The sequence below is a fragment of the Nomascus leucogenys genome, chromosome 2 (assembly GCF_006542625.1).
Source record: "Nomascus leucogenys isolate Asia chromosome 2, Asia_NLE_v1, whole genome shotgun sequence".
NCBI classification, from domain to species: domain Eukaryota; kingdom Metazoa; phylum Chordata; class Mammalia; order Primates; family Hylobatidae; genus Nomascus; species Nomascus leucogenys.
In genome coordinates, this window is record NC_044382.1 from 63,458,605 (window position 1) to 63,472,261 (window position 13,657).

General features: G+C 42.5%; 1 protein-coding gene across 3 annotated transcripts in view; it reads right to left on the reverse strand.

The window, feature by feature from the left end:
• The window catches only part of NUP93 (nucleoporin 93), a 111,245-nt gene that overhangs the window by 42,089 nt on the left and 55,499 nt on the right, over positions 1–13,657 (reverse strand). For all 3 annotated transcript variants that reach the window (XM_003263084.4, XM_003263085.4, XM_030796696.1), the window contains one exon: positions 1,932–1,994. In XM_003263084.4, coding sequence (XP_003263132.1) covers positions 1,932–1,994 — 63 coding nt within the window. The remainder of the gene's footprint in view (positions 1–1,931; positions 1,995–13,657) is intronic.

Consider the following 13,657-nt stretch of genomic DNA (forward strand, 5'->3'; position numbering starts at 1 on the left):
CTCAGTATGGCACAATGTTCAGAGACTGCCAATTCCAGAAACACATTCTGCGGGGTAAATGGATTAATAAAGCTTGGTAGCATTCAACAATCCTAATTTAATTTCATTGGTCCTTTACAGCAGGAGAATCAATGTTGGTGAGTAACTCAATGTGTGAACCAAAAAAAAATCCTTTAAAAAATATTTTCAGATCTGAATCAAGTGAATTTCTTTGTATCTATGACTAAGTACTATTGCCAACAATATAATTAATGAAATTTTGGGGATTTTATTTATTTTTTTGAGACAGAGTCTCACTCTGTCACTCTGGCTGGAGTGCAGTCGCACGATCTCAGCTCACTGCAACCTCTGCCTCCCAGGTTCAAGTGGTTCTCCTGCCTCAGCCTCTTGAGTAGCTGGGACTACAGGTGTGCACCACCACACCTGGCTAATTTTTGTATTTTTAGTAGAGACAGGGTTTTGCCATGTTGGCTGGGCTGGTCTCGAACTCCTGACCTCAAGTGGTCCACCTGCCTTGTCCTCTCACATGGCTGGGACTACAGGCGTGAGCCACTGTGCATGATGGGAATTTTATTTTGATAATTAAACATATCAGTCATTTAAATAATGACTTTGGAACATTTCCTTATAAACTGGAGCTGGCAAGTCTCCCTGCTGCCCTATTTCACCTCAGTACTACCGAGCCATGTTCACCCTCACAGAATATTTTAATAAAGAACACTGAGAAGCAGCATTTTTTTCACTTCATTATTTTTGAACTACATAACTAATAAATAAATTTCACTGGATATAAGAATTAAATAAGTAAACAGCAAAATAGAGGTGTCACTTCAAGCCTACTCCCTTTGCAGAGAGGGCCACTGCTAGCTGATGGAATGTACCCTGCCAGCCTCCTTCCTGGGGAAAGCTGCACTTCTAGAACCAATTCCACAAGACAACTAGCCTTTCTTTTCCCTCACCAAAAGGCCCCAATGGCCCCAAAATCTCTTTCACTATAATGGGATATTATGGAAAGGTTTTGATATTTGGATCCTTGTCAGAAATAAATGGAGATAACTCACATGTTAGTAAACAATCTTTGAGTATCTTGCAGGACTGCTTGTTGCAGAACATTGTTGCACATATAATGGCTGCTCTTTGGCGGACTTATTTACCATCTTTTCAAGTATGGAGCTAGTTTTATGTGTGTGTGCTTTTTTTATTTTTTTTGAGCTTGGAGAAATTGTTAATATAAAAGGTGGTCCACTCATATTGTGTAATAAAAGGAAAATAAGTTGAAGGAAATTGTCAGTGATCACAGCTGCTTTTCTGAACTGCTGATTCAGTACAAACCAAAATACCATTTATACAATAACAATGAAACCACTAATTTCCTGGTGTTTCCATTTTAAGATTAATTTAATAGTTAATTGTCCAGTCCAGTGTCTCAGATGCATTTCAGTCACTAAATACATAGAGTTATAAAGCATGGTATTCTCCTCAAAAAATGGTTCCTGTAGAACTCTGTAGGAGAGAACTAGGCATGGGACAGATTCCAGCTTCCAGATCCTACACTCCCCTAGTATATACTGCTACCCCTCATCTGCTTTTTTTTTTTTGAGACAGGATCTCGCTCCTCATTCTGTCCCCCAGGATGGAGCACAGTGGCGCGACTCGGCTCACTGCAGCCTCTACCTCCCAGGTTCAAGCAATCCTCCCACAGCCACTGGAGTAGCTGGGATCACAGACGTGTGCCATCATGCTTAGCTAATTTTTTGCATTTTTTGTAAAGATGGGGTCTCACTATGTTGCCTGAGCTGATCTTGAATTCCTGGGCTCAAGTGAACTTCCTGCATCAGCCTCCCAAAGTGTTAGGATCACAGGTGTGAGCCACCACGCCCAGCCCTCTTGCCCTCATCTGTATACATCTACATTTTGGTTAATTTTCTTACCCTCTTCCGGGACTCTTCAATGGCAGACAGCAGGGCATTGTCCTTCTCATTCTTCAGGAAGCCCTATAAATGGGGGAAAAATTAACACAACTTAAAATTAACTTTCAAAAAATCAAAAGTATACTGCAGGACAAACAATAACCATAATGATATCTACTATGCTACCTACACCTCACAAAACTCTCCCAACTTGAAAACATCAACATAGATGACTTTTACAGATGTTTCTTAGTTTCTTCCATTCTGGGAGCACATGATGATTGTTAGAAAGTAAAGTCCCCACGAAACAACAGTGTGGGGTTCTATATCCCATAAACATGTAAAAAGTGGAAAGTCAAGACTGTCCTTCAAAATTCCTAAATGGCTCATATTGCAGATACAGCCTTGGTGATGGAGCTAGTGACAGTTCCTCTAACTGTTCCTTAGTCTATATTTCTCTGTTGGTTTAATTTCTTCCTAACATGGATGACATCATCATTGCCCACTTGTCTGTGTGCTTTTCACTTGTTGGCCAATATCTGGGAAATTCTAAAAATCCTTTCTTTACACATTTCTTCCAGCGTTTTGCCATGTGCACTCTCTGTTTCAGGTTTGATGATGTCCACTGCTCGTTTAATATAGGTGAGGTGAAAAGACAGCCTATAAGTCTAGTTTAACACAAACAGGTTAAATGCCTGCAAAATGCAACTACACAGTAACACAATGGCCAAAAGGACAGGCTTTGAAATTTGACAGTTTCAAATCCTAGTGCCTCCATTTACTACTAGTAGCAGGACTTTAGCCAGGTCGCCCAAACTCCCTAAACCTCAGCTTACTTGTTTGTAAAAAAAATAAGATAATGTAATCAAGTTATTGACCCAAGGCTCAATACATGTAGCTCCATTATTAGAATCGATTAGATTTAGATCTGTTGGTGACTTCCATTAGTGAAAGAGATACCCAGGATGACCTCTTTGCTGCTGTTCATTGTCCTTATTTGCTTCAGCCGAGATCCGACAGGAAAAGGGCTGAGACATTATTCTGACAGCCACAGTTGCAGACAGACAGTCAGATATACAGAGTGCACTTCCCTGCCAACACCTTGCTCTTCATACAAGGGGGCAGTTTCTTTTCCATAGCCTGGGCTGGTGGGGGGCTGAGTAGGAACAAGGAAGACGACCCATCAATTAACATGTAAAGATCAAAATCTTAGTTGTAATATGAAGAACTCAAGTTACCTTACACATCAGATCCACCTATACTCCAATGCAAAGTACAAGCATGTCACTACTGGTGCATTTATACATGTCTAAAATCGCTCTGTCACGCAGGCTGGAGTGCAGTGGCACAATCTCGGCTCACTGTAAACTCTGCCTCCTAGGTTCAAGCGATCCTCCTGCCTCAGCCTCCTAAGTAGCTGGGATTACAAGTGTGCACCACCACACCCGGCTAGTTTTTGTATTTTTAGTAGAGACAGGGTTTCACCATGCTGGCCATGATGAGGCCAACATGTTGGCTTGACCGCAAGTGATCTGCCTCCCAAAGTGCTGGGATTACCGGCGTAAGCCATCGCACCCAGCCTCATGTTTTTGCTTTTTTTTTTGAGATGGAGTCTCGCTCTGTTGCCAGGCTGGAGTGCAGAGGCGCCATGTCTGCTCACTGCAACCTCTGCCTCCTGGGTTCAAGCGATTATCCTGCCTCAGCCTCCTGAGTAACTGGGACTACAGGTGCGTGCCACCACCCCCAGCTAATTTTTGTATTCTTAGTAGAGATGGGGTTTCACCATGTTGGCCAGGATGATCTCGATCTCTTGACCTTGTGATCCAACCGCCTTGGCCTCCCAAAGTGCTAGGATTACAGGTGTGAACCACCGCGCCCAGCTCTGTTTTTGCTTTTTAAAGAAACTTTGGGAAAATGTAATACAAAGTAGAATTTGGCAAAAGTTTTTAAAATGACAAGCTAAATTAAAACAACCGTTTTCTTGCATTGGAAACTTACTGTCATGGTTAATTAGTTTTTGATCATTTTATAATTTAACAACTGTAATGTTTTAGTATATAGTCATGCATCACTTAATAACAGGGATACATTCAGAGAAAGGCTCCTACTAGGCGATTTCATCATTGTGTGAACATCATAGAATATACTTACACAAATCTAGATGGTATAGCCTATTACACCAAGCTGCATATGGTTTAACTTGTTGCTCCCAGGCTATCAACCTGTATAGCATGTTACTGTACTGAATACTACAGGCAACTGTAACACAATGGTAAGTATCTGTGTATCTAATTATAGACAAGGTACAATAAAAATATGGTATTGTAATCTTATGGGACCACTGTTGTATATTTGGGTCTGTCCTTGACCAAAACATCATTATGTGGCACATTAGTGTATTCTGTTCAGTCTTTTTAAGAAGGTGGGGGAGGCAGGTTGGGAGGCAGGATAACATTGGGGATGTGCATTTAAATAAAACATTACTAATTATAGATTTCCCAGATTCCTTACATATTGGCCTATGTCTCCCCAACACGTGCTGTCACACCCCAAAAACCTGGGCAGTGCACTGGGATGGACAGGAACAATGACCAGCAGCCCAGGAAATAGTTCCCTCTTAAAGACTCCATGGCCGAGCACGGTGGCTCATGCCTGTAACCCCAGCACTTTGGGAGGCCAAGGCAGGTGGATCACTTGAGGTCAGGAGTTCGAGACCATCCTGGCCAACATGGTGAAACCCTGGCACTACTAAAAATACAAAAATTAGCCAGCCGTGGTGGCGGGCGCCTATAATCCCAGCTACACGAGAGGCTAAGGCAGGAGAATCGCTTGAACCAGGGAGGCAGAGGTTGCAGTGAGCTGAGATCATGCCACTGCACTCCAGCCTGGGTGACAGAGACTCCATCTCAAAAAATAAAAATAAAAAGACTCCTCCAGCACAGCCTCTCAGGCAGCTCTGAGGACACAACATGAAGACTCTCAAATACATATACTGATAACTGGGGTAGGATGGGGAATGGCATCGGTCATTTGCCTAATAATGTAATGACATCAATAAACCAGAGCACATAAAGCTAGGAACCCACATGGTTCATTCAGAAGGGGGCAGCTTGTCACCACCTACGTGCTTTTGGCTATCACAGGGGACCCAGACACAAAACAATGGCAGATTTTAATGGGCCTTGTTTGTATCTTTCACAGCAAATGATTATGTCAAGTCAACAAACCTTTAGTATAAACACATTTTCATTAGTGGTCTCCAATGTGGCTAAAGGCTTTAGTGTCACAGTTTACAAACAAAGCTATGAAACTATTATCAATGACTAATGCTCCCAAACAATGAGTAGGCATGGATTGTGCTCTGTGGCACATTTTTGTGGCTGCCGATATGCTGCTGATTGTCCAAACAAGCTACGTTTGGGGGTAGTGGAAGGGGGGGATTACCACTGCCTCACAAAGCCTGGTCTAATATTTTCTTTTTGGTTGTGGGGAGGGGAGGGACCTGGGTTAAGTCTGGTGTTCTGTCATATTCCTTCTCTGGGCTTCTTTTGTTCTTCCCAGTCAATAATGACCAGCCTATCCCATTCTTTCTTTTCTTTTTTTTGAGACAGAGTCTCGCTCTGTCGCCCAGGCTGGAGTGCAATGGCACAATCTCGGCTTACTGCAAGCTCCGCCTCCTGGGTTCAGGCCATTCTCCTGCCTCAGCCTCCCGAGTAGCTGGGACTACAGGTGCCTGCAACCACGCCTGGCTAATTTTTTGTATTTTTAGTAGAGACGGGGTTTCACCATGTTAGCTAGGATGGTCTCGATCTCCTGACCTCGTGATCTGCCCGCCTCGGCCTCCCAAAGTGCTGGGATTACAGGTGTGAGCCACTGCACACGGCCTATCCCATTCTTTTAATGACACCCATGTTCACATCTCTCTCTCTCTCTCTCTCTGTCACACACACACTTACAACACAAATGCAAAGCAATGACCACATGTGTTGAAAAGCAAAATAATATTCTGTAAGAAATGCTATTCCCAAATTTCTGAGAGATGAAATTTCAAGTAAGAATGAAACAGAAGAAAAAAAAGACATTATTGCTTTGGGATAGATTACTCTGGTCTTTAAAATATTTACTACAAAGCTACATTTTACAACTGTCAATAAATTAAATGAAGCATGTGTGTGTGATTCAAACCTCACCCACATATAAACAAAGACCATTAACCATTACATACTTAAAAAACTGGGCTCTAAGCACAAACTGAGCCCACAAAATAGATTTTGAATTTTAATTTTTCATCCTTTCTTCCTAAAATGAAGTGCTAAATAGGTTATACATCATATTTTATTTTAAAAAACACATGTGGTCTTTTTCAAAATATTTTTTAAAATACTAACATATCTATCTATCTATCTATCTATTTATCTATCTACCTAGCTATCTATCTGGAGACAGAATCTCGCTCTGCCACCCAGGCTAGAGTGCAGTGGCATGATCTCGGCTCACTGCACCTCCGCCTCCTGGGTTCAAGCGATTCTTCTGCCTCCTCAGCCTCCTGAGTAGCTGGGACTACAGGCAAACGCCACCACACCCAGCTAATTTTTGTCTTTTTAGTAGATACAGGGTGTCACGATATTGGTCAGGCTGGTCGCGAACTCCTGACGTCGTGATCTGCCTGCCTCAGCCTCCCAAAGTATAAAACAGTAATTTATACATCAGAATACTGCTGGGATCTGTGTGCCATCTAGTGGCAGTTAGTTGCTTTCAAATAACCCACACCTCAAGGAAAAGTAACAGCCCACTGGAATTAAAGAACTAAAAAGTTGGGCAGAATCATACCTGCCTCAGTCCAGGTCCCCCACAGATCTCCTGACTTCCCTTTCCTACCCATGTGTTTCCTTTCTCTCCAGACTCCTTCTCCTGTGAGACGCCTCTCATGCCTCACCCAGGAGATGTATAGCTTAAGGGAAAATGAGTTCTCTGGAGAAGGGAGCTGGAATGTGAAGGATGAATTGGCTCCCTGCCACTGAGATGCCCCCTGGGCACAGAAAAGGCCCAACAGTTCACCTCCCGCTGGTAGATGCCAGCATCTAATGATGACCCTCAGAGCTCCCCATCACTACTATTCCTTCATTCCCATCAACAAGCACTTATAATTGCTCACAGTCCCCATCTGATCCTTCTGCTGTGGGTCAGCTCAATAAAGAACACCCCCCAAAACATCTGCAGGCCAACTAGGTAAACTAACTCCTGACTTCCCCATCTGTGTACTGCTCCTCACTGCCAGGGTGCTGAAACAGACCCTTGCCTAACTGGCTCCTCAAATGTGTTTTGGCTTCCAGCTTTCTATAACACATAATAGCCACCATTCAGGAAGCAATTAAGGGCCAGACACTGCTCTAGGCAATTCAAAGACATTATTGCTAATCCTTTAACAATATGAAAGAACAGACATGATCATCCCACTTTCCCCTACCCCCAACCCCCACCCCATTTTACAAGTAAGAAGCTGAGATTTCCAAATTTAACTAACTTGAGCAAGAATTCCCGACCAGGAAGAGGCAGAGGCAACATTCAAACACAGTTCCGGCTCTCAAGACCAACCATTTCTGAGATACTTAGGGAAGGGTAAACCTCTAAACAGCAAAAATAAAGAAAAAATTTCTCTCTCTAAAAGGATGGAATCTAGGAGGAAAGTAAAATTTCCTTAAATTTGTTTTCATCATCAGGCTACCCTTTACGTTGAGGCTCAGAGAATACTTATGGCATACTAATAATAGCTAACACTTAAATGGTGATTATTTTGTGCCAGGTATAAGTGTGTTACACACATCTGGCTCTAGCCCTCATTTTTAACCCAAAGCTACTGTCTCTCAATACTACTTAACTGGATCATACTTTGAAGTATATCCTTAATAGAGATTTAAAAGTTGAGTGAGCTGTACAAAATGGTTTCTTGAGCCTCTACCAATTTAAAAGCTCTGTGGGGTTCTATGTCCAGATGACCCAGTTCATACGTAGCAAAGTTCAGACTCAGAACCCAAATTTTATGACCCCTTGTTTTCCCTTTTCCACTCTCCATGCTATCTCTCATCATAGCAAATCAAGGTGAGATAAACTGATATTTTATGTTTGCACATTTATTTCTCCCCCTCCCACCATACATTACATAGGAAAGAAATGAAACAACAAATGTCAAGTTTTTGGCATTCCTTTAGAACAGTGGTTTTCAAAATATGAGTCAGAACTCATAACTGGATCATGAAATGAACCAGTTTTTTGTTTGTTTTTTGTTTTTTAAGAGATGGGGTCTTACCCTGTTGCCCAGGCTGGAGACAAGTGGCACAATCACAGCTCACTGCAGCCTCAAACTCCTGTGCTCAAGTGATCCTCCCATCTAAGTCTCCGGAGTAGCTGGGATTATACATTCTTGCCACATCTGGCCCAATCAGCATTTTTTAATAAAATAAATGCAACAGAGATATGTGGTATGGGTATTGTTTTGTGAAACTTTTGTTTCAATTATATATGTGTGATTGTATGTGTGTATGAGTCACACAGTCTAAAAGCTTGAACTCATTGCTTTAGAGATCAACACCATAGTGTTCCAAAATAGTGCTACTATTATTGTTGTGGAACAATAAATGCCACACATCTGCCCAAGCAGTATCTCCAGTCATGTGTTCCATCTTTGACAGAGAAAGTGCTTCGCTGCCTTGCAATGTATCTGGCAAAGAACAACCCAGAACGTAACATCGAGGTTAACTTGATTCTCCTAAGGAACGTGTAGTCACATCTCAAGGACCTGGCAGCCAAGGTGGCTCTTAAATGGCTCAGGTCAAGAAAGGCATGAAACCGCCTTATTTTTAACTATCATGCAGACTCTGGGTTTCAGAATATATATGGCAGCTAATTCCTACTGTAGAAAAAGGGAGCAAGCAAAAGGATGTTTGTTTTTGCCAAATGGCCAAATAAATTCTCTTGGCTTATTTGTTCTCAAAAGTGAAAACTACATAAATAAGTCTTTGTGAAAAAAAAATTCAGTATCCACCTTAGCCAGGAAAGTCAGATGGCAAAAAAGTGCTCACATTGGTTCTTTCACAGTTCTGTCCTTCCTACCTATAGCGGATAAGTGACTGGACAGTTGGACAGTTACATAGAGTCTGAATTGATGAACATACAAATTTCCTGTTAAAATAAATAAACAAGAGTGTAATTTGGGCTTACAAAGCAATAGTCATGTTTTCATGGCCTTCAAAACACAAGAAACTATCTCATGTCTCTTTCCATTAAACAGACCAACCAGCAATCCACCATATCAAAATGTAAAAGTGAGGCATCTACAGCAGGCTGGACATTCACCAGAAGGTATCTGGTATGACACAAAAATAGGTGCCAGGTGCTACAAAAATCATGTATCATCTCTCATTTTAATATGTACAATACATACAAATTGATAGGAAATCTGTAGCCAACATTCCAAATCAAAATAACATCAACACAAAATGAGCAGTGGCATCAGGAATGGTCACTGTTGTTGAAATACCATTGCTAAGACACAAGCAACAGCTAGAAAGCAATGAAGGAGGAAAGAAAATATAATAAAGCAGTTAAAAATTAATCAATAAAGGATCTGCTCCAAGATAAAACAAGAATTCCAATAAGTACTGGAATACTATTAAGCATTCGGTTAGTACTGAAGTTAGTACTTTAGTTAGTGCAATGGAGAAGTATCCACATTCTAAGAAGACAGGAATGTAAGTTGTACCATTACTTTGCTTCAGCTCATTCTAAGTAAAATACTCCCTGAACCTCTCCCAAACCTTCTTGCCAATTTCTTAACAAACGAATGACCTCTTCTAAAAACTTCTCTTGGATAAAATTAGTACAAAGATAAAAAACTACTTATGGAGAAAACAAGGAAGGATGAAATAAGATACTGTTTTCAGATGAGCACAACAGAAATCCTACCAGTACCTGGAGAGCCTCTGGGCTTATCAGATGGTGTGGACTCGCTTTTCATTGGCTCCCTTTTGTGGTGACTACACGGAGAGCGCCTCAAGGATTTTTTCAAGTGCAAAGAGATGTTCATTACTGATAAAGCTCAGAAAATGAACAGAGAAATTTTTAAATTTGAGCAGTTTCAAGATTTGGGTGAACTTCCATAAGGGTTTATAGCATGTTTGATTATTTCATTAGACCACTATTACTGCAATAAAATAAGAATACATAAAACGTCAGCTTACAAGGCCCATGAAAAACTGAATTTCCTTCTGCAAGGAATACAGACTGAATAGCAAAAGTCCAGGCTTTATTCTCCAACTCAGATATTTAAAGTCCCACTGCTTGTTTTTTTGTTTTGTTTTGTTTTGAGATGGAGTTTTGCTCTTGTTGCCCGGGCTGGAGTGCAGTGGCACCATCTCGGCTCACTGCAACCTCTGCCTCCTGGGTTCAAGCAATTCTCCTGCCTCAGCCTCCCGAGTAGCTGGGATTACAGGCGCACGCCACCACACCCAGCTACTTTTTTGTATTTTTAGTAGTGACAGGTTTTCATCATGTTGGCCAGGCTGGTCTCAAACTCCTGACCTTAGGTGATCCACCTGCCTCGGCCTCCCAAAGTACAGGAATTACAGGCGTGAGCCACTGCACCTGGCCCCACTGCTTGTTTTCTACAAAAACTTTAATACTTTAAATTGTTCACAGATTGCATATATAACTTCAAAAATAACCCTGCAGAAAGCAGTGCTAAGTGGGCAGAGCTGACATTTGCCAACTGTAATATGTTTTTAATGCTGTTATATGATTTCTTGCTGTGCATTTATGCAAAAGCCTAGCTGCTCTCATTCAGCAGGTGGCAGCAGACGCTGTTAGAGTGGCTGTGGAGTTCCACCATTTGCCAGCTCAGCAGATCCATCACTGCTGCAGGCAGCTCTGGAGCCACAGGTGGCAGACCTTGGCGATATAACATGGCACTGTGTGGGCACCAGGCCATCTGTCACTGTCAGACTGCTGGGTCCCATTTTGTACATGGTTTCTGCTATTGGGCTAAAAAAAGGTTCACACAATTATGTGATGGATTTGTGTCCATTAAGGCAAAACAAATTACTTGCCCCCATGATTTAAATTGGTTTTCAGAATGGTCTATAAATTCTCACAGGTTAAAGAGAATTGAATGTGCATAAGGTGATTCAAAACCTGACAACACATGGCACTGGGTAATGCCTCCTCCTGGACCAGTAAAGGGCTTTACAGGCAACACTTTAGCCCAAGTGTGCTGGCATGCTTGGTCCCTTCAGGGGCATGCCATTACAGCTGTGATATAACTCCATCTGCACCTTTGCCTTCTGGGAAAGCCACAGGCCTTAGAGACACTAATGTAAGTCTATCCAAATGCCTTTTGCAGACCCTACCTACTACCACCCGTCCACCTCCCAAAACAGAAAAAAAAAAATTATCATGGAACAAAAACCCAACTTCAAAGATTTCAGCATCGGGTAAAAAAAAATAAAATAAAATAAGAGGTGGGACTCACTATGACCCAGAGGGGAAAGCTACAGGGAAAGTCATCTGCAATAATGGGGACATGCCATTCCTGTGGTGGGGTACTGAGGAGACCAGAGATGCATAACACATCTCCCTTGTCAATACAATGTAGGCACATAACGACTAGATGGCTCTTCTGATACCTACACCACGGTATCAAGCTGGGGCTGCTTAGCGCATCTGTTGCTACACTTGGGGAGGAAGGCCAAGGTTAAGGGCATTCCTATGATGGCCATTTAAATCTCCGTGCTACTGCTGCAAAGCCAGTTCTGCCCCTTTTAGGGGCCCTGAGGCATTTCTGTTATTTGCACTTCTCTCTCTGGTCATCCCAGGAAACAGTCCTTCCAGCTCAGTTACTGAAGGGCTCTGAGACTCTGTATGGAGTGGAAACAAGTTAAGGGCATAATATAAATGAATAAAATGATAAATGATGGCCACCCAGGCACTAATGGAAAAAATGCTTCTCAGCAGAACCTCCCTCTTCTCCAAAATCCAGTAAAGCCCTATGCTACCCTTTTAGGGTTGTAGAAGCAACTTTCCTTTGGAGGTCACAAGAGGGATAGGGAGAGGAATTGACTGCTCTGTACTGCTACTTTACTACCTCCAGAAAATCAGGCCAGAGCCCGTGTCCTAGTGAGAAGGGCCGTGATGCAGCAGGATGTGCCAGGCTGTGGTGGAAGGACCTCTGCTGGCCATCCTCTCTCTCCTCTCCTGGGAGGGTAGGGGAAGCAGGACCGACAGAAGTCCAGTGGGGGAGGGAGAGCAGCCAGCCAACTGCTGTCAGACTGCTGAGGTAACCCCAGGAGAGAAAGCAGGGATAACTGTGAGCATTTTATCCCCTTCCTGCAACCACTCCAAAAAGGTTAGGGCTAAACTTTGGAGACACAAGAAAAGAGAGGATTCGGAGGAGAAAATGGCTCAATCTAGCTTCGCAAATGGAATATTAACAGTGTGTCACAGTATGTCTGGCTTCAAAGAACAGCAGCAGAGCCCTCTCCTCATCCAAGGTATAAATAGATCTAAAAATATTAATCTCATAGTCATGCTAAGGTGATGGGAAAGATAAGATAAGGAAGATACATTCAGGGATGATAAAAAATGTTTCAATGTCTTTAGGGAACTGATTTCCACCTTGGAAATGGATTAATCCACATCCAAAGGACTCTGGATGCTAAAACTGCACTGCAGTACAAAATGGGAATGCATCAATAATGGCCTTTATCATGACCAGCATTCCTTCCCGCAGCTCCCGAAATCCACCCTACAAGAACCCACTAAAGCAATTCTTTACTATTTAAAGCACACACAAAGATCCCCAGCTTTGTCATATCTAGTGTCTTTTTCCCTTTGGAAAAAACAAACAAAAGCAAGATTTGGGGGCCATGAGCAGGAAAGGATAGCAGAGGGTGTGTCTCGCAGTCAGTCAGGTAGGAGCTGAGCAGCTTTGCCAGGCTGGTTTCTACAGCGCTCAGGATTAAGCCTCCAGTTCTACTTAGCAAGCACAAGGAGCGCTGTTAGTCAGGACAATGTTTGGGAACCAAGTCTCACATTTCCCTGCTGGTATACGGTGTCAGTCATTTACACTGCAGTCGAAAATCACAGCTCCTCCTGCTATGCAGCAATGCTTATGCTGATGGGATTGGAGCACCAATCATCACAGATCTGTCACAGAAAAGGGAGCTCTGCTTTTGCTGCAGTTTCTTCTTATTCAGACATTCTTTCTTCAAAAATGGATTTGTTTGGAGACTACTAAAACAAACAGACCTTCCCTTTTGTAATTTCACGTTCTCTTAAATGGAATTCATCAAGGTATTCCTTTGTTAACAGTATTGGTGATTTCACCCTCTCTAAAACCTTAATTAAGTCTGGAAACATTGTGACTTTACCCTGTCAGAGCTGAGGAATACTGCAGAATGCAACACTCACCATTGTCACCACAGGTATGGAAAACATGAAACACTGCTTAGCTGGAGTGGCAAATACAGGCAACAGAAAGAGAGATGGTAAGACCATTATTCAAATACAAATTGCCTGAAACTGACAGGGAGCTAAAACCTTTCACCTAGCTCATCCTTACTGGGAGGAGAAGAGGAGACTCTGCCCTGCAGGACCCCTCACACCTAGAGTTAAAGAGGTCGTGACCCGCTGAAAGGACATGTCAGAATGCTTGGCTCCATCCTAGCTTATAGCACATGAATGTAACAACTCTGCCC